The sequence below is a fragment of the Cupressus sempervirens genome, chromosome 1 (assembly GCF_028749045.1).
Source record: "Cupressus sempervirens isolate cs-2001-9-10 chromosome 1, ASM2874904v1, whole genome shotgun sequence".
Classification (NCBI taxonomy): domain Eukaryota; kingdom Viridiplantae; phylum Streptophyta; class Pinopsida; order Cupressales; family Cupressaceae; genus Cupressus; species Cupressus sempervirens.
In genome coordinates this window covers 352,990,581-353,014,269 of record NC_143118.1, presented here as the reverse complement: position 1 = coordinate 353,014,269, position 23,689 = coordinate 352,990,581, and the positions used below count along the sequence as shown (strand labels likewise).

The following is a 23,689-nucleotide window of genomic DNA, read 5'->3' as shown; positions in this document are numbered from 1 at the left end:
CTTGTTTATCAAAAAATAAATAAAATAGGAGACATTTCAAAATTTTGTAATTAATTTTGGAACTTTCTATTTTGAAGATAACAACACTATTAGTTTTTGTATTCTTTTGTATAAAGATAAAAGTAATAAATATTACTATTAAATTAATACTAAATAATAAAATGTAATTCTTATAAATTTATCATATTTGTCTCTATGTGGTATTAATGAAATAGTTAAGGATTTTATACCCTTTACTTCCAATGTATTCTTTTTGTAATGTACAAAACAACAAAAGAATAGGTATGAAAAAATATCTTTATCATCTTGGAAAAAATGAGATTAGATGCTTTATGTAGCACCACAAGAATAAATGTATCATAACTTTACATGTTAGGCAAGCTACTATTCTATTATTTAAATCATTATACAACCGAAATTCTAGTAGGATTATCTTGGATCCAATTCGGTTATTGATGCATGGTTGATAGATGGTGGGACTAAAGAAGATGTAGATGAAGTGGAGGAACTTGTTGTAGTTACTGATTTTGATGTAGATGTTTCTGATGGAATTCTATTTTGTTCAACATTTAGATAAGCAGGGATTGTGGGATCTGGTATATTTTCTATTGAAGGATTTGAAAGCATTGCATAGATAGCAGTCATAGGTGGACGAAGTGATGCATCTGCTTGTGTACATAAAAGACCCACATAAATACATCTTGAAACTTGCTCAGAAGAGAAACTCTCTATTATTTCTCTATCAATCACATCCTCAATATTTTCTCCATTGTAATATCTCCATACCTGTATAAAAGTGATGCACACCATTCTTTGTGAGATATATTGTTATTCATAAACATCATTTGGTTCAAAAGGTGAAGGTAATACTTGAATAATACAAATATAATAGCTAATTACTTGGTATAAAATTGATATTAACCCTAACTATAAAGAACAAACTATATTAACAAATCTTACATCTCTCTTACCAATTCTACGAGGCTTTGAAATTCTGGGAATAATCTCTTATTAGTGTTCTTTCTTCCACATATGATTTCCAATATAACAACACCAAAGCTATACACATCAGCTTTTGCGGATAATTGACCTAGCATAGCATACTCAGGTGCTATATAACCACTGCAAAAAGATTTAAAAAAAAAAACATACTATCAGAAAAGAAAAGAAAAGTACTAAGAATAAATTATCAAAACTTCAATCTTATCAACTTATTTATTTTAAAAAGAAGTGTGTATTGAATCATCTTGAAATAGAGTTAAAAATTAGCATAAATGAAACATTTAAAAATATAAATGGTAAACTAACATGGTTAAATATTCATCCAAATATAGAAAAATCTTCTAAAATTTGCTTATCTTGTACAATCTTAAAGACTTTGTTATTATTTTTATTTTATTTGGAATCTAGTAAAAGACAATCTTTTCTTAAAGACTTTGTTATTATTTTTATTTTATTTAGAATCTAGTAAAAGAAAATCTTTTCTGCTATTTTGTTTGGGATGCTCAAAGACTTTGTTATTATTTTATTTGAAATTTAATAAAAGACAATCTTTTCTGATATTTTATTTGGACTCTAGTAAAAGGCAATCTTTTATACTATGCCTTCCCCATTTTGCAATTAACTATAAAAATTGAAGTTAAATACTTTGCAATTAACTATAAAAATTAAAGTTAAATCTCTGTTTAGAGAATATGGGATGGCTATCTATTTCACAATCCCAAAAACGGTGTTTGGAAAGTTTCTTAACAGGTTAAAATGTTCATTCTCCTCTTCATTTCAACCCTTCGTTTTGTAATTACGTCGTAAGTGTTTCTCATATGGAGCTCAGGCTAATTGTTTCAATCAATGGTATAGTATTTGTGAAAGTCCTTGGACGACCATTAAATTGATCGTGGCCGTTCATTTTAGTTTTCGAATTTTCTTTCCCAAAATTTTCCTCCTTTTCAAAGCTCATCCAATTGGCACCAAAAATATATCTGTGTGCAAATATTTTCTCCACTCAATGAAAGTTGAACTTTATTGTTGTAGTCCTATCAAATTTATTTTCCTCCAAGCAACCCATCCATTGAAGTAATAGCAAGGGTAGGGAATAATCAAGGAATTGCACGTCTGTTATTCACTATTTGGAATAAATATCAGAGTCCATAAATAAATCTACATTAAAAAAAATGGTTTTATTTGGAATAAATATGAGAGTCCATAAATAAATCTACATAAAAAAATTGGTTTTATGTCTACTATTGACATATTTTTAGAACTAAAACTATATAATATAAGTTTAATCATATAATTAAATATTTTTATGGTACTACAAGTATAAATATAATTTATTATTATTTAAAAAATTTAGAGTAAATGTTTATAAATATTTTATTAAATATATAATAATTTTACTATTAATCAATAATTATTTTAATTCAAAGTTCATATTATAGTTATATAAATGATATTAATTAAAATATTTTCTAATATAAATAATATTTAAAATGATTAATAATTAAATTTCTTACCCTAAAAGTGATTAAATAATCAATTTAACTAAAATGAAATTTTATTTTCAAAGATGTATATCATTTAACACATTTGTTATATTTTAAATTTGTTTAAAATGTTGATGGTTCATTTAATATTTATATGAAGAGAGAGAGAGAGAGAGTTGGGATAGATACAAAGAGAGGAGAAAAGGATAGATGGAAATGATAGACATAAATATATATAGAGAAGGCACAAGGAAAGAATGAGAGGGGGGAAATAGAAAGATGATAATAGGACAGGCTGTGATATATGGGGGGGTGTTTATGGATGGGTGATAGAGAGAGCTAGATGGATAGGTAGGGAGATATGTCTAGATATGAAGATGGAAGAGAAAGTCAGAAATGAAGATGAACATAAAGTGAATTTAATTGGAGAAAAGTAGGTAGAGAGATAGAGATACATCAAGAAGTAAAGATAGAAAGAGATCTAGGGAGCCACTAAGGGAGAGATAGCAACGGAAATATGTGTGTGTGTGTGTGTGTGTTGAGATAGATTAATATAGATAATGAGACATAGAGAGGAGGAGAGGGGGAGATGGGTAAAGAGATAGATACTTATTTGAACTTTCATACATTTTCAATGTACCCAATGCACACTAAGGTGATGCTCATTGGGGTGAAGCATCTAATCTTCCTAGGACATCACCCATCCATGTACAAGTCTATCTCAAGTGTTCTTAACTATGGAGCTTCCTCCAAGGTTAATCCCACTTAGCTTGCTATCTCATTTAGAAAACCTTTCACGAGTGTTGTGCCTTATGAAACATTTATTATAGAGCCCCTTTAGCTCATGAATTGATAAGTAAGAGATATTTTCCACAATAAGTCAAATTGTGATATTTTTATCAAATTAATGTTACAAAATGTATGTAATGGACACCCAGGAATGCCCAAAAGCTGAACCAACTACTGAAATTATATTAATTCTAAAAATGCTGCAATCAAGTACAAAGAGATGTATTCCAAAGGCCAAACCCTAAGGGAATGACGTCTAGAATGTTACAACAGAGAATGAACATTCCCTATTGCCAAAAAAGAGTGTGATTCACACATCCAAGCTCTTATCAAATGCAAGTTATAATCATCCGATACAATAATCCCATGCTAAACAATGAGACTCTCACCCCTATTTATCCTATTCCTTCACCCTTCTAGAAAGAACTAAAACATTAATTAATTGCAAGTGCTAGAAGCTTCCCCCTTCCAATAATTAATGCACTCTCTAGAAACTCCTCTCTTGCAATAATTAATTGTGCTTCTAGAGGCTTCCACCTTTCCAATAATTAATACACACTCTAGAAGCATCTCCTTTGTAATACAATAATTAATTAAATTAATTAAATATAAAGCCACCTTTTAATTTTAATTTATTTAATGGCTTTATAAGAAATTAATTTAATTGCTAAAGTGGGAACATTACAATGTATTATTATTTAATTTAAATATTACCTAATCATAAACATTTAAAAATTTCATCCAAATTAAATTATCTTTAATAATATTTGTTCCCCATCTCTCCCTCTCTCTATCTCTATCTTGGTATTTGATATACATCACCCTTTCTACCTCTCTTTCTATATCATTCTCTACCTCTATCTTTATCTTAATATATATAACTTCCTCCTCTCCTCATCAAGAAGATAGTTCACCTCCATCACTAGAGGGCTCACGAATATTTGCAATAATGAGATGTTAGAGATATAAAGATAGAGGTATAAAGTAATACACAGAGATATGAAAAAAGGTGTAGATATATTGGGATAGAGAGATAACAAGATAGAGATAAGAGCTCTATGGAGATTTAGAGGGTGAGATAGGAAGATAGATGGACATATATATATAGTGATAAGAATGTAGAGAAGCAATGAATAAAGTGATATATACTTATATTACCTTTCATAACTCTACGGCATACCCATTGCACGCACACTAAGATGTGATTGATAGTTCTATCTACTTTCCTCAGTCTGTATTTATTAACAAGGATACGTTACTCTATTCTATCTTTATAGAGTTGGAGCATTTCTAAACACATAATAAATCTATGAGATTCCATGGTTAGATTCTTACTATGTTCCTGCAGCCCTTGTCTCAACATGACTCTCATCTTGACAAATCAGCCTTGCTAATCCAAAATCAGATATCTTTGGTTCCATTTTCTCATCCAATAGAATATTGGATGATTTGATATCCCTGTGGATAATTCGTAGGTGAGAATCCTCATGCAGGTATAGAAGCCCACGAGCTATTCCACATATGATGTTCATGCGCTTTGGCCAATCCAGCTCTTTTCTTCGCTCGTCATCTATAAATATATACCCATCAATCCAAATTGTTAATTTATGACTCTACTGAAACAAAACCAATGTACCATTTTTACTTTTATATTAGATAAAATAAAGTTAAACTAAGTTAAACTCACCGAATAGTATCTTGTCAAGACTTCTATTAGACAACAACTCGTAAACAAGCAAAAGTTCTGATTTCTCAGTGCAACATCCAAGTAACTTCACAAGATTTCGGTGCTGAATTTTGGCCACCAATTTGACCTCATTTAGAAACTCTTTTTTTCCTTGAAAAGATTTTAAAGAAAGCTTCTTTACTGCAATTTGTGTTCCATCTACCAGTGTTCCCTGAGACAAAATAAGACACAGACCTTAAGTCTTTATTGCAGTCTGTATTACACAGATCAAATTCTAATTGAATAAAATATTACTCCAAACCTTTTATATTCGCTTCCTTCAAGCGGACTACTAGATGATCATTAACGTCAGTTTCTTTGAATAGCATATACCAGTGAACATTTGAGAATTTATATTTCAGACAATTGTACAAGAGTATATTCTAATAATATATGGAAATCCTTAATTGTGGACAGATCTGTGTTCAAAATTAAAATGCCTGCTTTAAGTCATGACTTGAGGACATATTCCTACCCTTTCATTCTTTGTGAAATTGTCTGTAGATTATTGTAGATTATAGTTCAGTGGAGGATGTAGTAGTAACCTGGTTCAATGTAATACATATTTAAGGACGCCTTAAACCAAAATTTAAAATATTGTGGATTTTTAATTTTTAAAAAAAATATTTGTATCTTCATGATCTGCATGATTTGTGGTTCTAAAACAGTAAAAATAAATTAAAAACCAGTATTTTCATAAATCTGAGAAAAAATTGAAGTTTGACTTTGTTTTTTTGATCTTTCCTATATTTTGTCTGGAGATTAGCCTTTATCTGAAGATTAGCCAACGCCCATATTTAATACTGTCAATTAAAGTTATGTTACCTTGTATACAGAGCCAAATCCCCCTTCTCCAAGCTTGTTAACGTCATGAAAATTTCTAGTTGCAGCTCTAATATTCTCCAAGTTGAACATAATTCCATGCTCCTTGCCGATCGCAGAGTACACCTCTGTATCTGCTCATTGATGCGTAGGAAAATTATTACAAATGTTGTATCAAGAAGATTTTTTTGAAAAAAAATTTAAAAAATGATTTTAGGGTACTAGTAGCTCTTATATAATCTACAGTGCATAGGGCAAACAATCTAAAATTCCAGATCCACAACATAGAGTGGGAAGACTCCCAAAAGAACCCGAATTGTCCCAACTTGCCAGAATTTTCGTTGACATTTCAAAGAACGATTTACCTAAAAAAAACAATCACCTCAAAAGTACCTTTCCTTAATGCCGCAGATTTGAATCTTCTTCTGATTGCAAATAGGCATAGCAATAACATCAGTAAGAAGCCGACGACAATACCCAAAACTATACCCACTTTGTTTGAAGACTTTTCTGCACAGGAGATCAATTCAAGTGTTCAGTCATAAAAATTAAAAAAAACCCTAAACAAAACCCAATTCTGGACATTTAAAAACATAAGACACAAATATAAGATGTAACAGATATATTTCTGGGTCAGTAAATTTTTAGCATCGATATTTCCAGATCATACTTCATTTATCTATTTCCAAATATGAGAGACGTTCTCACTCATGGTGAATTATAGAATATAATTTGAAACAATCATGCTAAAAATATATTGTGAAAAAATGCTATTTAGTCAAAGGGTCTTTGATCATACAGTTGAAAGATTCACAAAGAACTCACCAGAATTCAAATCTTGCCGAGACGCAGAGATAGAATTGAAGAAGCTGTATGTCTCATAACGAGCAATGCAACTTCCCAAGGCGGCCTCTCCACCAAGATGAGTTCCATTCCCCGTCACATTTAACACGTTAACAATTGCTTTCGTTAAACATGTTTTGCAGTCTTGAAGAGAAGTCAAATCGCTCCAACACTGAACGAGACTGTACATTGGCTGAGATGTGGAGATGGTTGCTGATCCAGCAGAATATCGACGAAGGGACCGAAGGGCTTCATCTGATAACTTTGTGAAAAGCTTTCTAACTGCCGTACTAAACTCAAGAGGCTCAGCTGTGATTTGTCCTCCATTGTAGGTCGTGTTTGTGTTAGTATCAATTATTCCGATGAAGGAATAGTTGTCGTAGCGTATGAAGCACTTGGGCAGCCAAACCCTAGCGCCTATCACATTTCCACAATCCTGACGAATAACGCTTCTTGCTAACTTGGAGCAGTTGAAACATTCCTCCTCTGTTGTGTCTCCCCGGCATTGAAGGAGACCGTAGACTCTCTCTGGAGTTACGCCATATACAGAGCTGTTGAAACCATTTGATGACGATGATGTATTGTTCACAAGACTGTTAAGAACTGTATTCAAATTGTTCTCAAATGTAGTGCTTGTATAGTTCTCAGGGCTACATCTATATAGAAGGATATCATCAAACATTCGAGCTGCGTTGGGAATAAAGTATAGAAAGAGCAGAGCACAGACCAAATGTGGAAATTTTGCATGATAGTGGTTCTGCATGTTTTCCTCCCCTATAGAAATCTCTCAAAAAAAATCAGGCCCTTTACTATGTAATGTAATACTAGGGCGTCGTGAATTGGGGTTTTGTTATTTGCCAATTATAGCCGCTGGAGAAAATTGTGGTAGCAACATAGATTAGTCGAGCTGGAAATGTTGAATATAGATGTAGTTCATCAGGTTATGGTTCTTATGGAATGGAAGGAAGGCTTAAACAACACATACTAAGGTTTGATTCTTATGTTCTTGAAGAAGTTTCCTGATAACTATTTCAAAACTATTTTCTTTGTACTTTTTTATTTTACCTTGACCACAACTTTTTGTAAGATTGAAAATCTTGGAGAAAATGGCCCAATTTGCATATCATATATATTTAATTATGGGCTTTAGTTTAAATTATGTGTTTGTCTTGACTAACTATAATATACGTATATAAAAATTGGGTTGAATTTTTTATCTTAGATTAATGTATTAATAATCTTGTTTTATATTCTATAACTGGTTGAGAAGCCTTATTTTTATCAACTCATCGAGAGAGCCTTGACTTCTAAGCATAAGTCATTTTAAAATACAATAATCAAAATTTAGTCCATTAAGATTCGAAGACAAAGTCCTTGTACTTGAATTTCAAAATTTAATCCAGAGCTTGTAATAGAATCCACTGTCACTCACATGATCACTACTACTACCCCATCCTTAAAAGCATGAACATTATACAAATAAATCAATATTAAAAACCTACAAGTAGAAGAGTTTGGTTGTACACATCCCTATACCATAAAACCCGTACTAGTCTAGAAGATCATTAAGTCATTCAAAAACATTGAAACTACACTCGAAAACAACCTTATGTTGTTACTTCCTTGGCCGTGTCTTTATATCTAATAATCTCCCAATTCCTTGAGATTTGTTGGAATAAGAATAGAAACTTTGGAATATGTTTTGTTTGGTTCATCAATTGGAATAGGGAATAGGATTACATATTCCTATTTTGCCTCTAAAATGAGGTAATACCCATTGTAAAAAATAGTTGTTACTAGAATAGCTATTCATATTCCCAATATGCATTCCTATTCTTCATTCCTATGCCTGCAACCAAATGAGCCCTTAGTTCTGTGCTTAGCATCGTGTTCATCATCATCCATCCCTTGGCTCTAATCAACATCCTTCTCTTTCTTCAAATTCTTCCTTATTCTTGTTTGTTCCAAAACAATGCTCATAAAAACTTTGTGCATCATACCATCTATAGTCTTGCAAGGAGAAGATATTGTATTTCCTGATTGTTATTTGGCATGAATAGAGGGAGCAACAATTTCCTCCAATGTTGCAACCATGTTCTAGAGGTCTTTGAATTTCTTATGGAGCTAGAGATAGTTCTCCTTTTCAATACCACAATTTAGTAAAGGGGGAACCACATTTATATTTGTTTCCCCATAATGAAAAAAGGAGGCACACACCCTATCCATGATATCATTGAAACAATCAAATTAATAATAATTTCCTACGAATTTTCTTTACCACCCCGACAAAATCAACATCTTTACTATCAAAGTCTTCATCATCAAAATTTCCAGTAGTGTCTCCTCCTTCAAGTTCATATTGCAATAATCTCCTTCATGGTCATTTTACCATTCAATTTGTTATTTAGAAGATAGACAAACTACCTTTCCCAAACACTCATATCATACTTAGGTTCATATTCATTCTCAGTTCATCTCAAGTCTCCCCTTCATGATTGATGCAGGAGCATCTTGCATGGAATATATATATATATATTTTTTTTTTTTTGAAAAAAAAAAAAAATTGGAAAAAATAAATAAATAATTTGGAGGAGAGAGAAAGTGACGAAAATTAGAGGAGAAATAATAAAAAAATAAAAAAAGGGAAAAAGGAGAAAAGAAAGGAAAAAGTGATTTCTATTTTCGAGGTGCATAGGTGGCATAATAGAAAAAAAATAAAAAAATAAATGGTTGTCATTCCATTTATCAAGGTGAGTGGGTAGAATTCTAGAAAGTTATGAATATTGTAGAAAGTTTTGGAAGTTGTAGAAGGTTGTGAAAGTTGTAGAAGGTTGTGGAGGAATTCTAGAAGGTTGTGGATAAGTCATGCATGGGGTGGTAAGTGCCTATTTAAGCAAGGCATATGAGCATTTCTAAATCAAGCTCAAGGGGAAGCTTGAGGAGTAGAAGCTCGAGAAGAAGGTGAAAGCTCAAGGAGAAGGTTGAGGAGTAGAAGCTCAAGGAGTAGCTTGAGAAGGAGAAACTTGAGAAGTGGAAGCTTGGAAAGCTTGGAAGGCTTCAAGGTGTGAAAGAGAAGGAGGAAGTGGAGAGTGAGTTTTCCTAAGTCTGTAGACAGAGCGCCAAATGTGAGGCAGTTTACAGCAGGATTATGGTGGAGTTGTGAGTGTAGACAGAGCGCCGAATGTGAGGCAATTTACACTTGGATCTTGGATTAAGTTTGTGAGAAGAGCTAGTGACTGCAGTTTAGAAACAAGGAGGTTGCTTGGTGGCTTGCGAGCACAAGTTGAGATCTCAGAGGTTTCTACCAGAGTGTGAATCTGGACTAGCTTGGGTTTGGATTGGATCTTGAGAGATCTTGGAAAAATGTTATTGTAATTGCTATTGAATTTTCAGGTATAATAAAATTGTCTTCATCTTGTTGCATTCTTTGTCATGAGTTGGTAAGGGTGGTGTGGCCTTTCATCAGTGGTATTAGAGCCGTCCTTCATCAAGTGGTATCAGAGCAGGAGTTCCTGAGTGTACAAGCAGATCGCCGAAGTGTGAGGCAGTTTGTACCAGGACCTTGGTTGGGTGAAGTTTATCAGAGCGAGAGTTCTTGAGTGTACAAGTAGATCGCCGAAGCTGAGGCAGTTTGCACCAGGACCTTGGGAGGACATGCGGATTGATTGATGGATGCAAAGATGGAAGACTGAACTTGTTGAGGCATGATCATAGAGAGCTTGTGGATTGCAGATCCGTTGTCCTAGACTTGTGATGTGGTTCCTGATTGTTCGTGCAAGGTGGCAGGTTGCGATCTGACTTGCAAACAATTTGGTTGTCACAAGGAGCGTGGGAAGGATTTATTGTAGAGGGTTTACGAAGATCTTGGGAGATGGCTCCGAGAGGATTGGACCCTAAGATGATTGCCAAAATCCATGATATAGTGGAGAGAAATTTTTCTAAGATGATTTTTCGATTGGATGCTAGATTGGCTGATCAAGAAAAGAAGGTCAAGGTGGAAGGGGATGGTTTTGCTGATCAGTTTGTGGAGTCTGATGCAGAACCTGCAGAGCAACTAGAGGTTGTTGCTGAAGATATTCCTAACGTTGTTGATGTTGGGACAGAGGTTGGTTTTCATGATCAATTGGTTGAGTTTGACATGAAGACTGCAGACCATTTGGTTGTGGATGATTTGGTTGATGTTGGTGGTGATTTATATCTTGCAGAGCATCTTGTTGTGAGCAATGAGGTTGCTGGTGTAGAGAGTTTGGAATGTGTTGATGGAGATCTACATGTGGCTTTTGATGTGGGGTTTGTTGCTATGGGTGTGAATTCACTAGTTGTTGATGTGGATGAGAGTTTTCTATTGAAGCATTATGTTCCTGGGAATGAGCATGCTGATTGGATGGTTGAGATTCTAGTATTTGATAGAGTGATGCAGATGTGGAAGATTTGTATGGTGGTTTTGTTGTCCCTATTGAGGTGGAAGCCTTTGGTGAAGATGAAGATGGTGGTAGATCTTTCTTTTGGCGTCAAAGTGTGGGACACACTTTTCTATCTACTGGGGAAGTCTGCTGCAGGAGCATCTTGCATGGAATATATATATATATATATATATATATATTTTGAAAAAAAAAAAATTGGAAAAAATAAATAAATAAATAAAAAATTTGGAGGAGAGAGAAAGTGACGAAAATTAGAGGAGAACTAATAAAAAAATAAAAAAAGGGAAAAAGGAGAAAAGAAAGGAAAAAGTGATTTCTATTTTCGAGGTGCATAGGTGGCATAATAGAAAAAAATAAAAAAATAAATGGTTGTCATTCCATTTATCGAGGTGAGTGGGTAGAATTCTAGAAAGTTATGAATATTGTAGAAAGTTTTGGAAGTTGTAGAAGGTTGTGGAAATTGTAGAAGGTTGTGGAGGAATTCTAGAAGGTTGTGGATAAGTCATGCATGGGGTGGTAAGTGCCTATTTAAGAAAGGCATATGAGCATTTCTAAATCAAGCTCAAGGGGAAGCTTGAGGAGTAGAAGCTCGAGAAGAAGGTGAAAGCTCAAGGAGAAGCTTGAGGAGTAGAAGCTCAAGGAGTAGCTTGAGAAGGAGAAACTTGAGAAGTGGAAGCTTGGAAAGCTTGGAAGGCTTCAAGGTGTGAAAGAGAAGGAGGAAGTGAAGAGTGAGTTTTCCTGAGTCTGTAGACAGAGCATCGAATGTGAGGCAGTTTACAGCAGGATTATGGTGGAGTTGTGAGTGTAGACAAAGCGCCGAATGTGAGGCAGTTTACACTTGGATCTTGGACTAAGTTTGTGAGAAGAGCTAGTGACTGCAGTTTAGAAACAAGGAGGTTGCTTGGTGGCTTACGAGCACAAGTTGAGATCTCAGAGGTTTCTACCAGAGTGTGAATCTGGACTAGCTTGGGTTTGGATTGGATATTGAGAGATCTTGGAAAAATGTTATTGTAATTGCTATTGAATTTTCAGGTATAATAAATTTGTCTTCATCTTGTTGCATTCTTTGTCATGAGTTGGTAAGGGTGGTGTGGCCTTTCATCGGTGGTATTAGAGCCGTCCTTCAACAATGATTCTCAATGTCAACAATTTGTTATTGCCACTTAGAACCTTTACCCATTTTCCTACCTTTAGCAAGGTTAAGCTTCTAGCCTTTACCTTTACATTTTTCATAGGCTATTTCAGATAGCTTAGCCTCCAAGGGGTTTTTATCATGGTCAATTTTGAATCTTTATCCCTCTTTTTTCATAGCACTAGGGTTTATGTTCTCCATGAGGGGATTACTCACAATAATCTCAATCTAAACAAACTTATGACAAAGACCATATTGTATGTGAGATTTAGATGGGGGATAGGGAAAAAAAATCAACTACAGAAGGGGGATGTATCCATTAAAATCTAGTACAACACAAATATCAGTCATTCATGTAAAAGAGGGGATGCACCTTTAGCAATACTATTACACATGGACATATACAAAAAAAAATTGCATATCAATATTCATATAGTGTATAATATGATTTATAATAGGGAAATGGTAGACATGGAAAGTGATATACCTACCCCCTAAGGTAAATTACTTCATGATATGAAAGAAAACCAAATAATAAGAGGGATGGAGAAAGGACCAATCATGATCATTAGCATTAGTCTTAATCACCATCTTTATTCCCTTTTCAAAGAATCTCATCATGTAGACCATGCCCTCCTTAGCATCACCCTCCTGGGAGCCCTGACATCTTCTCCCCCTTGCTAATCCACTTCTTCTTGTCCCCCTCTTTCCTCCCACCATGCTCACACCTCTTTTTGCTTCTTTGATGGTGACGTGGAGCTCTTTATCCACCACCTTAGATGGCTTCTCCCCCAAGACCCCTTCCTCGACTCCGAGGACATTGCCTCCATGTTCCACTCACTTGCATCTGCATTATGGTAGTCTTCCCTTTCCTCCATTCCCCACTACACCTCCTTGCTCACCCCTCACCCCACTTGCAGGTCTTGCCCCATGAACCAATAGTTTGATGAGGACTACAAATCCTTTCATTGCATGTTTCTCTTTCCTCCATCCACTACTTCTTCCTCCTCTTTCTCTCATTTGAGGCTGAACTACCACCACTTTCTTTGCCATAAGAAATGGAAGTTCACTTTATTGCAGTGTAAGTCTCTTTGTGCCATGTTCTTCCAGTCTCCAAAGCTCTTTTGGTGCACCATGTTTCCTTACCACCCCCCTCCCCACCCCCACTCTCTCTACTCTAGTCCTTCACTCCCTTGCCTCCCACATCTCCACTCTCTATGATATTCCTAACTAGCCCCCTCTCCATCTCATCCTCCCCCCACCTGTTGTAACCTCTTCTCCTTTTCCCACATTTGTGAGGTAGTTAGAGTTATGAACAATAGTAGAACTCTAGATGAGGAAGGATTTCAAGCAAAATTTTTCAAGTTGGGTATCTCTGTTCTGGGTCCTTTTCTTATGGTGCTCTTTAATTGAGTGGTTTGTGTCGGCTTCGTTGACTCTTGGTCATGACATATTATCTATCTGATCCATAAATTTTGGCCAGCTTCAGACCTCGAAATCTACAAGACCATCATGGATGGGCATACCTTCACCAAACTCTATGTGACTATGTTGAATGATATCCTATCTAGTGAGCTCAATTAGTAACATTATCAGGCTAGAGGTCAGGCTGGGTTTTGTTTAGACTTTCAGACCACTAATCTCATTTTGACTTTATAGACCATCATTGAGCAGGCTCACCACTGCTCGGCAAAATTTTATTGCTACTTTGTTGACTTTTGCAAAGCCTTTGACTCAGTTCCTCGAGAGACTCTCTTTCAATGTCTTAGGGATATCAGGATCTCAAAGATTCTTCTTATAGCTATTATGAGGTTATATGAGTGTGTCAAGGGCAGATTCAGGACTCCACAGGGCTTCTCTAATCCTATCCAGAGCATTATCGAGGTGAAATAGGGTTGTCCTCTCTCCCCCATTCTTTTTGGCATCTACATCAATGAGCTTGAGGCATTTCTTCGTGATTGTTCACTCCCCAGTGATGGTTGTTATTTACATCAAGTTTTGGTCTCTATTCACTTATTTGCTAATGATGTGATTCTCTTAGCATCTTCTTCCGATGATCTTTAGTGACTTCTGGCTTGTCCTTTTTCTACAACTCTAGTGAGCTAGTTGCAAATTTGGGCAAGACTTAGGTTATGGTCTTCAATTGTTTGAGGACATCTCATCTCCATTTTTACTTCCAAGGCATTGAGATTGAGATTGCATCTTCATATACTTACTTGGGGGTTAAGTTTTTTGGACCTTGATTCAGCCTAAGACTAGCCATGCAGACCAGAGTCAACAAGGGGCTCGACATCCTTGCTATTCTTGAGCTACAGTGTTTTCGACACCAGTTCCAAGACACTATGACTAAGATGTCTCTTCTTGACTCCTTGGTCAAGCCAACTGTGCTTTATGGCTCTACTATTTGGGGCCCCTCCCTCTTGGAATTTGATTGGACCTCTATTGAGAGAGTCTGAACTCTTTTCCTTTGGCGCATTATCAAATGTCATCGGTTCACACCAAAAAACATTGTTCTAGTTGAGTTTGGTGCTCACCCTTTTAGATTGGGGACCATCTTTGATTTAGTTTGGCTTCTTCACCAACTCAGGAGCTTTGCCAATTCCTCTGATGATCATCACATATATTCCTACTTGGCTTACTGCACTTCTATAGAGGTTGCGAATTCAGACTTTGGTCACAGGTCTCATTGTTAGTACACCCAAGTCTCTACTCTCTTGGGTTCGATTGTTATTAGCTTAGATCATCTTCCCCCCTTTCAGGTCTCTTTGGACACTCCAACCCATCTTCTTCCACCTCAGTAAGAGTTGAATGAGTATGTTGAATTGACATCTATAGACAGTATGTTATCACAACCTGAAAAATCCCCCAGGTGGGATCCGTCCGTGCATGGCCTTCTATGTTGAGCACTTTCTTGATATACAAGATGAAATCATCTTACATCCTTGGTACCTCACTCGTCATTGGACTCACACTCTTTGCATCTCCTTGGGATCTTTTAGGTTGGGATCTCACCAGCTACGTATTTAGATTAATCACCAGATTGGTAGGGAGGACAGGATCTGTCGACTTTGTCACCTCGGGGAGGCTCACTTTATTTTTTGTTCTCTCATTTACTATGAAATCCAAGGGAGATTCTATTGTGTGTTCAGAGAGTGTTGGTCTCTTCCCTCATTCTTCAGATATATTAACTAGCACTGTCTTGCACTCTACCTTTAGGAGACCATGCAGCTTCATGAGCACACTATATAGCTCTAGCTTTGCTCGACTTTGATCCCTACACAACTCATGAGCTCTTTCTTCAGTCCTACAGTTCCTGCTCGAGGATCAAAGCGACCTCTCTGCACTATCTCGGTTCACACCAGATCTGTGAGACCCCATAGAGATTATACTTGGCAACGTCCTTCTAGTAAACCTCGGAGGTGACCTTCCAGAGTATCTGATTGCCCTAATATCCACCTTTCCATTTTGGACTACTTCTCGCCTATGAGTTTTTAGTTGTTATTTATTTTTCTTAGTTCTTTTGTTGTTTTACTTTCATGTTATTTCTGCAGACACCATTTGGTGTTCCCCTTACTGGCATTTTCCCTTTGTACTGTTTGCAGTCCCTTAGACCCTCGTTGGTCTCTTGTTGGACATTAATAAATTTATCTTGTCTTATCGTATCTTATCTTTGTAGTCTCTAGAGATCCTTATTTCAAACTTTTCTCCTCGCATTTGAGCCTACTAACATTAACAATCAACTAAGGAGTCACCTAAAACTTAATGTTGCCAATAGAGATGAAATCCTTTTGTCACAAATACCCTTGCATCACTGAAAACTATGGTGTAAGATAAAAACTCTATTGCAAAGTTTCCAAATATCACTTTCAAATTTTTAGGATCCAACTAAGGATGATTGCTACTCATTTGACAAGGCCCACAAGAACAAATATTTTAATATTTTAATTTCTTGAAAATATAAAACTCTAAGTAAAAACTTATTTAAAAATTATTGAACTTAAATTTACAAATTTGAACTTCAAATTAAAACTCTGAAAACTATGTATATTGGAAGAACATTAGTTGACTGACAATTACGGATGGCATGACATCATGACATGAACATCCAACCAATGAATTTGATGGCTGGTTTGAGACAAATTGGGCGGCTCGTTGAATTATTCAACAGACGTCTGTATTCGCATAAATTTTCCAGAGGATAATGCGGTGGATATTATATTAATCTCCAGTTTTCCACCGTCTTGAAATAAATAAAAGCCAGAAACCTTGAAATCTATGCCTGTCAGGACAGAGTGTGACATATGGACACAAAAAAGGATTTAAAATCTATGGAGCAGGTCATCGGCGGATCGGACACATAATAACCTAACCTAGATTCTACTTAAGAATGTCTTTTTTAATGAGTAATTATTGATTTGTCTAGCTTCGTTTTATACAGCTTTTTTGTTCGCTGGAATTACTCTGGAATAGGGAAACGGGAATAGGAAAATTGGAATAAATCTATTTCAATTTTGGTTCAATGCAAGAATAAATCTAATTCCACAAAAAACTTCGAATTCGATTTATTCTCATTTTGGGCCAAAATTGGAATAGATTTATTCCAATTTTCCTATTCCCGTTTCCCTATTCAAGGTTAATTCTAGCAAACAAACGGGCCCAAAACAACATATCATACAACTGTCATTACTTGAAGAACCATAAAATGGGGAAGTTCAAACTTGACTTTCTTGGGGTTGAATTGTTTTTCCATTTTATTATGTGAGTTAGTAATGGCATCTATTTGAAGATGACATGGTGTATTGTGGTACAAGGAAAGAATAAATAAATAAATCTAAGAAAACAAATATACATCTATGGTCTATGAACGTTGCTATTTAAGAATCTTTCAACTTCACCAGTAGACTAAGGGCCCATTCACAAGTTCACATTTTTAAAGTTCTAAACATTCAGAAAATATTATTTGGCAACTCCAGATTGTTATGTGCTAGATGAAGGAAAGCCACTCTCCCATAGTTCCTAACTCGAAGATGGTTTGATTGGGGCCAAAGTTGGACTGTATCTATACATTTTTTAGTAATTATCACTTTGCTATATTCACTCTTTTGATAGTTTTTCTCTCGTCTTTCTTTTTGAAATTTGATTGTTTTATCTCTTCTTTGAGTTACTCCATTGATAATATTCTATATTTTTTATTAATCTGATATCAAAAAAACCACTTGTTTTTAAAAAAAAATCACAACTCATAATTTCAATTGATCTCTATGCTTCAGATATTTTACAAATAAATAGAAGCTATGTTGATTCAACATGATGTTAATAAGTGCAGTACTAGTAATGAAGACAACAAATGGAACAACTAATTCTTTTGACCAACTAAACTTATAATTAGCTAGAAGAGCACGAGTGTTGTATTGACATATAGACAAGGCCTAGACATCCAAGGAATATTGAAAATGTACTGATGGAAAAAGTAGTACAAGTAAATGACCTAATGAGGGAACTTCATCGCTGTTTAATTAGTCATTTGTCTCAGTCAAATTGCGTCATTTGTGAGGTCAATACAGATGACAAGTTCAACTCATTCTAATATAAAAATGAAACTCATTGGAAACTGCATTGATATAAAAAACTTTGAATTGACCGTATTAAAAATCTTCATTAATATGGTATTCTTCATCCATTTGATTTTGTTGAAATGAACGTGTCAAATAAATCTACATAAATATATGTTTCTCTTCAACATTTTCACTCTGTGCCCTACCGTAGTTGCTGTTATTTCTTTGTTTTGTATAAAAACGAAGTCAACTCATTTGCCCTTAAAAGTCATTTGGCGTAGGCTTTTTTTTTTCCAGTCAGATTGCACCAGTTGTTGAGTGATGAGTGGGAAGGTAGGACAAACAGCTAATAATGATTTTTCTAAACATTTTCATTGACCCATTCAATCAACATGTCATAGAAAATGGCATTAATGGAAGAAGTTTTCATTGACCCATTCAATCAACATGTCATAAAAAATGGCATTAATGGAAGAAGTTTTCATTGACCCATTCAATCAACATGTCATAGAAAATGGCATTAATGGAAGAAGACGAACTATAAATAGAGAAGTTCATTCTTGAAATACTCAAAGGTTTTATGTATAGTGGTTTGCTTATTTTGTTGTGGGAGTTAGTAATGGCGTCTGGTTTGAAGACAATATCATGGTGTATTGTGGTGGGACTTATGTTTGCATTGATATTGGCCCTTGTTGGCAGCGTGTCAGCCCAGGAAGCATCTTGCTATGGCAGCCCATGCCCCCCTGTTGGACCTGGGAATAACTGTTACGGTCCATGCCCCACTACACGCGCTGCTCCACCCAACTGAGGGACTGCATTTGATACTTCCTAGATATCATAAGCAAATTCTTATATCAAAGGCTTCTTCTAGTTTATCATCATTACTTTGAATCAATATCTTTTCTTTCCTATTTTACCATATTCCTGGTTCCTTGGACGGTGATGTGGGACTACACCCAATACAATGTAAGAACTTGCTAATTATAATAAAGTTGTTGCCCTCTGTTTTTCTGATCTCTTTCATCTTGTGGATGTTAAAGCTTATTTTTAAACGTTTTATATAATAATATAAGATTATACAGAGTCTTACTTCCTTGGTGTCACTACGTTTCACAAGTCTTATGTCTTGGCAGGTTTGAATTGGCAGGTTTGAATTAGATGCCTTTGCCTTTAAAAAAACGATAAAATTATTTATTGTAGGTATCTAAATGATACTCATTGACTAAATCTACTAATAAAATTAATAAAACAAAATAATACTAATAAGTATTGGGATTCTACAATTGTAAATAATTCTTTTTAACAATATTTGAATCATCTAAAGTAAACTATCAAACAACTAACATTACATCATAAATCAAAAAGTTAATCTTTTAAAATTTATGAAATTTTTTTTTTTTTTTTTTTCTAAAAATTAGTTTAGAAGTTGTCACAACCCATTTTGTTAACTAAAATAACCACATCCTAAAACTAAGTGGATGCGTCGGAAAGCCTCAATGATTATTCATTCAAAATGGTAATAAGGGTAATTGACACAAAAATTACATGACTAATTACTCAACTTCATGGTGAGCTTAAAGTGTGAAAGTCAAATTTTATAAAGAAAGTTGTGCTGGTTATTTGGGTGTTATATTTATGAAAAAGTTAGTCAAAAAGTTATATTTGGGTGTAACATTACATCATAAATCAAAAAGTTAATCTTTTAAAATTTATGAAAAAAAAAAAAAATATATTTTCTAAAAATTAGTTTAGAAGTTGTCACAACCCATTTTGTTAACTAAAATAACCACATCCTAAAACTAAGTGGATGCGTTGGAAAGTTTCAATGATTATTCATTCAAAATGGTAATAAGAGTAATTGACACAAAAATTACATGACTAATTACTCAACTTCATAGTGAGCTTAAAGTGTGAAAGTCAAATTTTATAAAGAAAGTCGTGCTGGTTATTTGGGTGTTATTCTAACTGCCGTACTAAACTCAAGAGGCTCAGCTGTGATTTGTCCTCTATTGTAGGTCGTGTTTGTGTTAGTATCAATTATTCCGATGAAGGAATAGTTGTCGTAGCGTATGAAGCACTTGGGCAGCCAAACCCTAGCGCCTATCACATTTCCACAATCCTGACGAATAACGCTTCTTGCTAACTTGGAGCAGTTGAAACATTCCTCCTCTGTTGTGTCTCCCCGGCATTGAAGGAGACCGTAGACTCTCTCTGGAGTTACGCCATATACAGAGCTGTTGAAACCATTTGATGACGATGATGTATTGTTCACAAGACTGTTAAGAACTGTATTCAAATTGTTCTCAAATGTAGGGCTTGTATAGTTCTCAGGGCTACATCTATATGGAGGGATATCATCAAACATTCGAGCTGCGTTGGGAATAAAGTATAGAAAGAGCAGAACACAGACCAAATGTGGAAATTTTGCATGATAGTGGTTCTGCATGTTTTCCTCCCCTATAGAAATCTCTCAAAAAAACTCAGGCCCTTTACCATGTAATGTAATACTAGGGCGTCGTGAATTGGGGTTTTGTTATTTGCCAATCATAGCCGCTGGAGAAAATTGTGGTAGCAACATAGATTGGTCAAGCTGGAAATGTTGAATGTAGATGTAGTTCACCGGGTTATGGTTCTTATGGAATGGAAGGAAGGCTTAAACATCACATACTAAGGTTTGATTCTTATGTTCTTGAAGAAGTTTCCTGAATAGATAACTATTTCAAAACTATTTTCTTTGTACTTTTTTATTTTACCTTGACCACAACTTTTTGTAAGATTGAAAACCTTGGAGAAAATGGCCCAATTTGCATATCATATATATTTAATTATGGGCTTTAGTTTAAATTATGAGTTTGTCTTGACTAACTATAATATACGTATATAAAAATTGGGTTGAATTTTTTTATCTTAGATTAATGTATTAATAATCTTGTTTTATATTCTATAACTGGTTGAGAAGCCTTATTTTTATCAACTCATCGAGAGAGCCTTGACTTCTAAGCATAAGTCATTTTAAGATACAATAATCAAAATTTAGTCCGTTAAGATTCGAAGACAAAGTCCTTGTACTTGAATTTCAAAATTTAATCCAGAGCTTGTAATAGAATCCACTGTCACTCACATGATCACTACTACTACCTCATCCTTAAAAGCATGAACATTATACAAATAAATCAATATTAAAAACCTACAAGTAGAAGAGTTTGGTTGTACACATCCCTATACCATAAAACCCGTACTAGTCTAGAAGATCATTAAGTCATTCAAAAACATTGAAACTACACTTGAAAACAACCTTATGTTGTTACTTCCTTGGCCGCGTCTTTATATCTAATAATCTCCCAATTCCTTGAGATTTGTTGGAATAAGAATAGAAACTTTGGAATATGTTTTGTTTGGTTCGTCAATTGGAATAGGGAATAGGATTACATATTCCTATTTTGCCTCTAAAATGAGGTAATACCCATTGTAAAAAATAGTTGTTACTAGAATAGCTATTCATATTCGCAATATGCATTCCTATTCTTCATTCCTATGCCTGCAACCAAATGAGCCCTTAGTTCTGTGCTTAGCATCATGTTCATCATCATCCATCCCTTGGCTCTAATCAACATCATTCTCTTTCTTCAAATTCTTCCTTATTCTTGTTTGTCCCAAAACAAGGCTCATAAAAACTTTGTGCATCATACCATCTATAGTCTTGCAAGGAGAAGATATTGTATTTCCCGATTGTTATTTGGCGTGAACAGAGGGAGCAACAATTTCCTCCAATGTTGCAACCATGTTCTAGAGGTCTTTGAATTTCTTATGGAGCTAGAGATAGTTCTCCTTTTCAATACCACAATTTAGTAAAGGGGGAACCACATTTATCTTTGTTTCCCCATAATGAAAAAAGGAGGCACACACCCTATCCATGATATCATTGAAAGAATCAAATTAATAATAATTTCCTACAAATTTTCTTTACCACCCCGACAAAATCAACATCTTTACTATCAAAGTCTTCATCATCAAAATTTCCAGTAGTGTCTCCTCCTTCAAGTTCATATTGCAATAATCTCCTTCGTGGTCATTTTACCATTCAATTTGTTATTTAGAAGATAGACAAACTACCTTTCCCAAACACTCATATCATACTTAGGTTCATATTCATTCTCAGTTCATCTCAAGTCTCCCCTTCATGATTCTCAATGTCAACCATTTGTTATTGCCACTTACAACCTTTACCCATTTTCCTACCTTTAGCAAGGTTAAGCTTCTAGCCTTTACCTTTTCATTTTTCATAGGCTATTTCAGATAGCTTAGCCTCCAAGGGGTTTTTATAATGGTCAATTTTGAATCTTTATCCCTCTTTTTTCATAGCACTAGGGTTTCTGTTCTCCATGAGGGGATTACTCACAATAATCTCAATCTAAACAAACTTATGACAAAGACCATATTGTATGTGAGATTTAGATGGGGGATAGGGAAAAAAAATCAACTACAGAAGGGGGATGTATCCATTAAAATCTAGTATAACACAAATATTAGTCATTCATGTAAAAGAAGGGATGCACCTTTAGCAATACTATTACACATGGACATATACAAAAAAAAATTGCATATCAATATTCATATAGTGTATAATATGATTTATAATAGGGAAATGGTAGACATGGAAAGTGATATACCTACCCCCTAAGGTAAATTACTTCATGATATGAAAGAAAACCAAATAATAAGAGGGATGGAGAAAGGACCAATCATGATCATTAGCATTAGTCTTAATCACCATCTTTATTCCCTTTTCAAAGAATCTCATCATGTCGACCATGCCCTCCTTAGCATCACCCTCTTGGGAGCCCTGACATCTTCTCCCCCTTGCTTATCCACTTCTTCTTGTCCCCCTCTTTCCTCCCACCATGCTCACACCTCTTTTCACTTCTTTGATGGTGACATGGAGCTCTTCATCCACCACCTTAGATGGCTTCTCCCCCAAGACCCCTTCCTCGACTCTGGGGACATCGCCTCCATGTTCCACTCACTTGCATCTGCATTATGGTATTCTTCCCTTTCCTCCATTCCCCACTACACCTCCTTGCTAACCCCTCACCCCACTTGCAGGTCTTGCCCCATGAACCAATAGTTTGATGAGGACTACAAATCCTTTCATTGCATGTTTCTCTTTCCTCCATCCACTACTTCTTCCTCCTCTTCCTCTCATCTGAGGCTGAACTACCACCACTTTCTTTGCCATAAGAAATGGAAGTTCACTTTATTGTAGTGTAAGTCTCTTTGTGCCATTTTCTTCCAGTCTCCAAAGCTCTTTTGGTGCACCATGTTTCCTTGCCACCCCCCTCCCCAACCCCCCTCCCCAACCCCCCTCTCTCTACTCTAGTCCTTCACTCCCTTGCCTCTCACATCTCCACTCTCTATGATATTCCTAGCTAGCCCCCTCTCCATCTCATCCTCCCCCCACCTGTTGTCACCTCTTCTCCTTTTCCCACATTTGTGAGGTAGTTAGAGTTATGAACAGTAGTAGAACTCTAGATGAGGAAGGATTTCAAGCAGAATTTTTCAAGTTGGGTATCTGTATTCTGGGTCCTTTTCTTATGGTGCTCTTTAATTGAGTGGTTTGTGTCAGCTTCCTCGACTCTTGGTCATGACATATTATCTATCTGATCCATAAATTTTGGCCAGCTTCAGACCCCGAAAACTACAAAACCATCATGGATGGGCATACCTTCACCAAAGTCTATGCGACTATGTTGAATGATATCCTATCTAGTGAGCTCAATTAGTAACATTATTAGGCTAGAGGTTAGGCTAGGTTTTGTTTAGAATTTTAGACCACTAATCTCATTTTGACTTTATAGACGATCATTGAGCAGGCTCACCACCGCTCGGCAAAATTTTATTGCTACTTTGTTGACTTC

The 23,689-nt window shown here is 35.3% G+C and overlaps 2 protein-coding genes across 2 annotated transcripts; both read right to left on the bottom strand.

The window, feature by feature from the left end:
• Nucleotides 1-281: 281 nt before the first annotated feature.
• Nucleotides 282-7,590, bottom strand: LOC149577690 (cysteine-rich receptor-like protein kinase 19). The gene is made up of 7 exons (XM_089825166.1): nucleotides 6,646-7,590; nucleotides 6,214-6,330; nucleotides 5,824-5,954; nucleotides 4,960-5,170; nucleotides 4,608-4,842; nucleotides 972-1,122; nucleotides 282-786 (listed from the first exon to the last, which is right to left on the bottom strand). Exons 1-7 carry the CDS (start codon nucleotides 7,424-7,426, stop codon nucleotides 430-432), a joined length of 1,983 nt encoding a protein of 660 aa, XP_089681292.1. The 5' UTR covers nucleotides 7,427-7,590; the 3' UTR covers nucleotides 282-429.
• A 12,129-nt stretch (nucleotides 7,591-19,719) lies between these two features.
• Nucleotides 19,720-20,220, bottom strand: LOC149577689 (plasmodesmata-located protein 8-like). The gene has a single exon (XM_089797341.1). It carries the CDS (start codon nucleotides 20,218-20,220, stop codon nucleotides 19,720-19,722), a length of 501 nt encoding a protein of 166 aa, XP_089653467.1.
• Nucleotides 20,221-23,689: the final 3,469 nt, after the last annotated feature.

Bases quoted from the DNA above. Each gene is read 5' to 3' on its own strand.
- LOC149577690 (XM_089825166.1), bottom strand. From the start codon at position 7,426: ATGCAGAACCACTATCATGCAAAATTTCCACATTTGGTCTGTGCTCTG. The intron at 1,123-4,607 runs GTAAGAATCTAA...ATCTTTTTGCAG, and splicing joins ACAAGGGCTGCAGGAACATA to TGGTTATATAGCACCTGAGT. The intron at 787-971 runs GTAAGAGAGATG...ACTTTTATACAG, and splicing joins TTCAAAGCCTCGTAGAATTG to GTATGGAGATATTACAATGG.
- LOC149577689 (XM_089797341.1), bottom strand. From the start codon at position 20,220: ATGCAGAACCACTATCATGCAAAATTTCCACATTTGGTCTGTGTTCTG.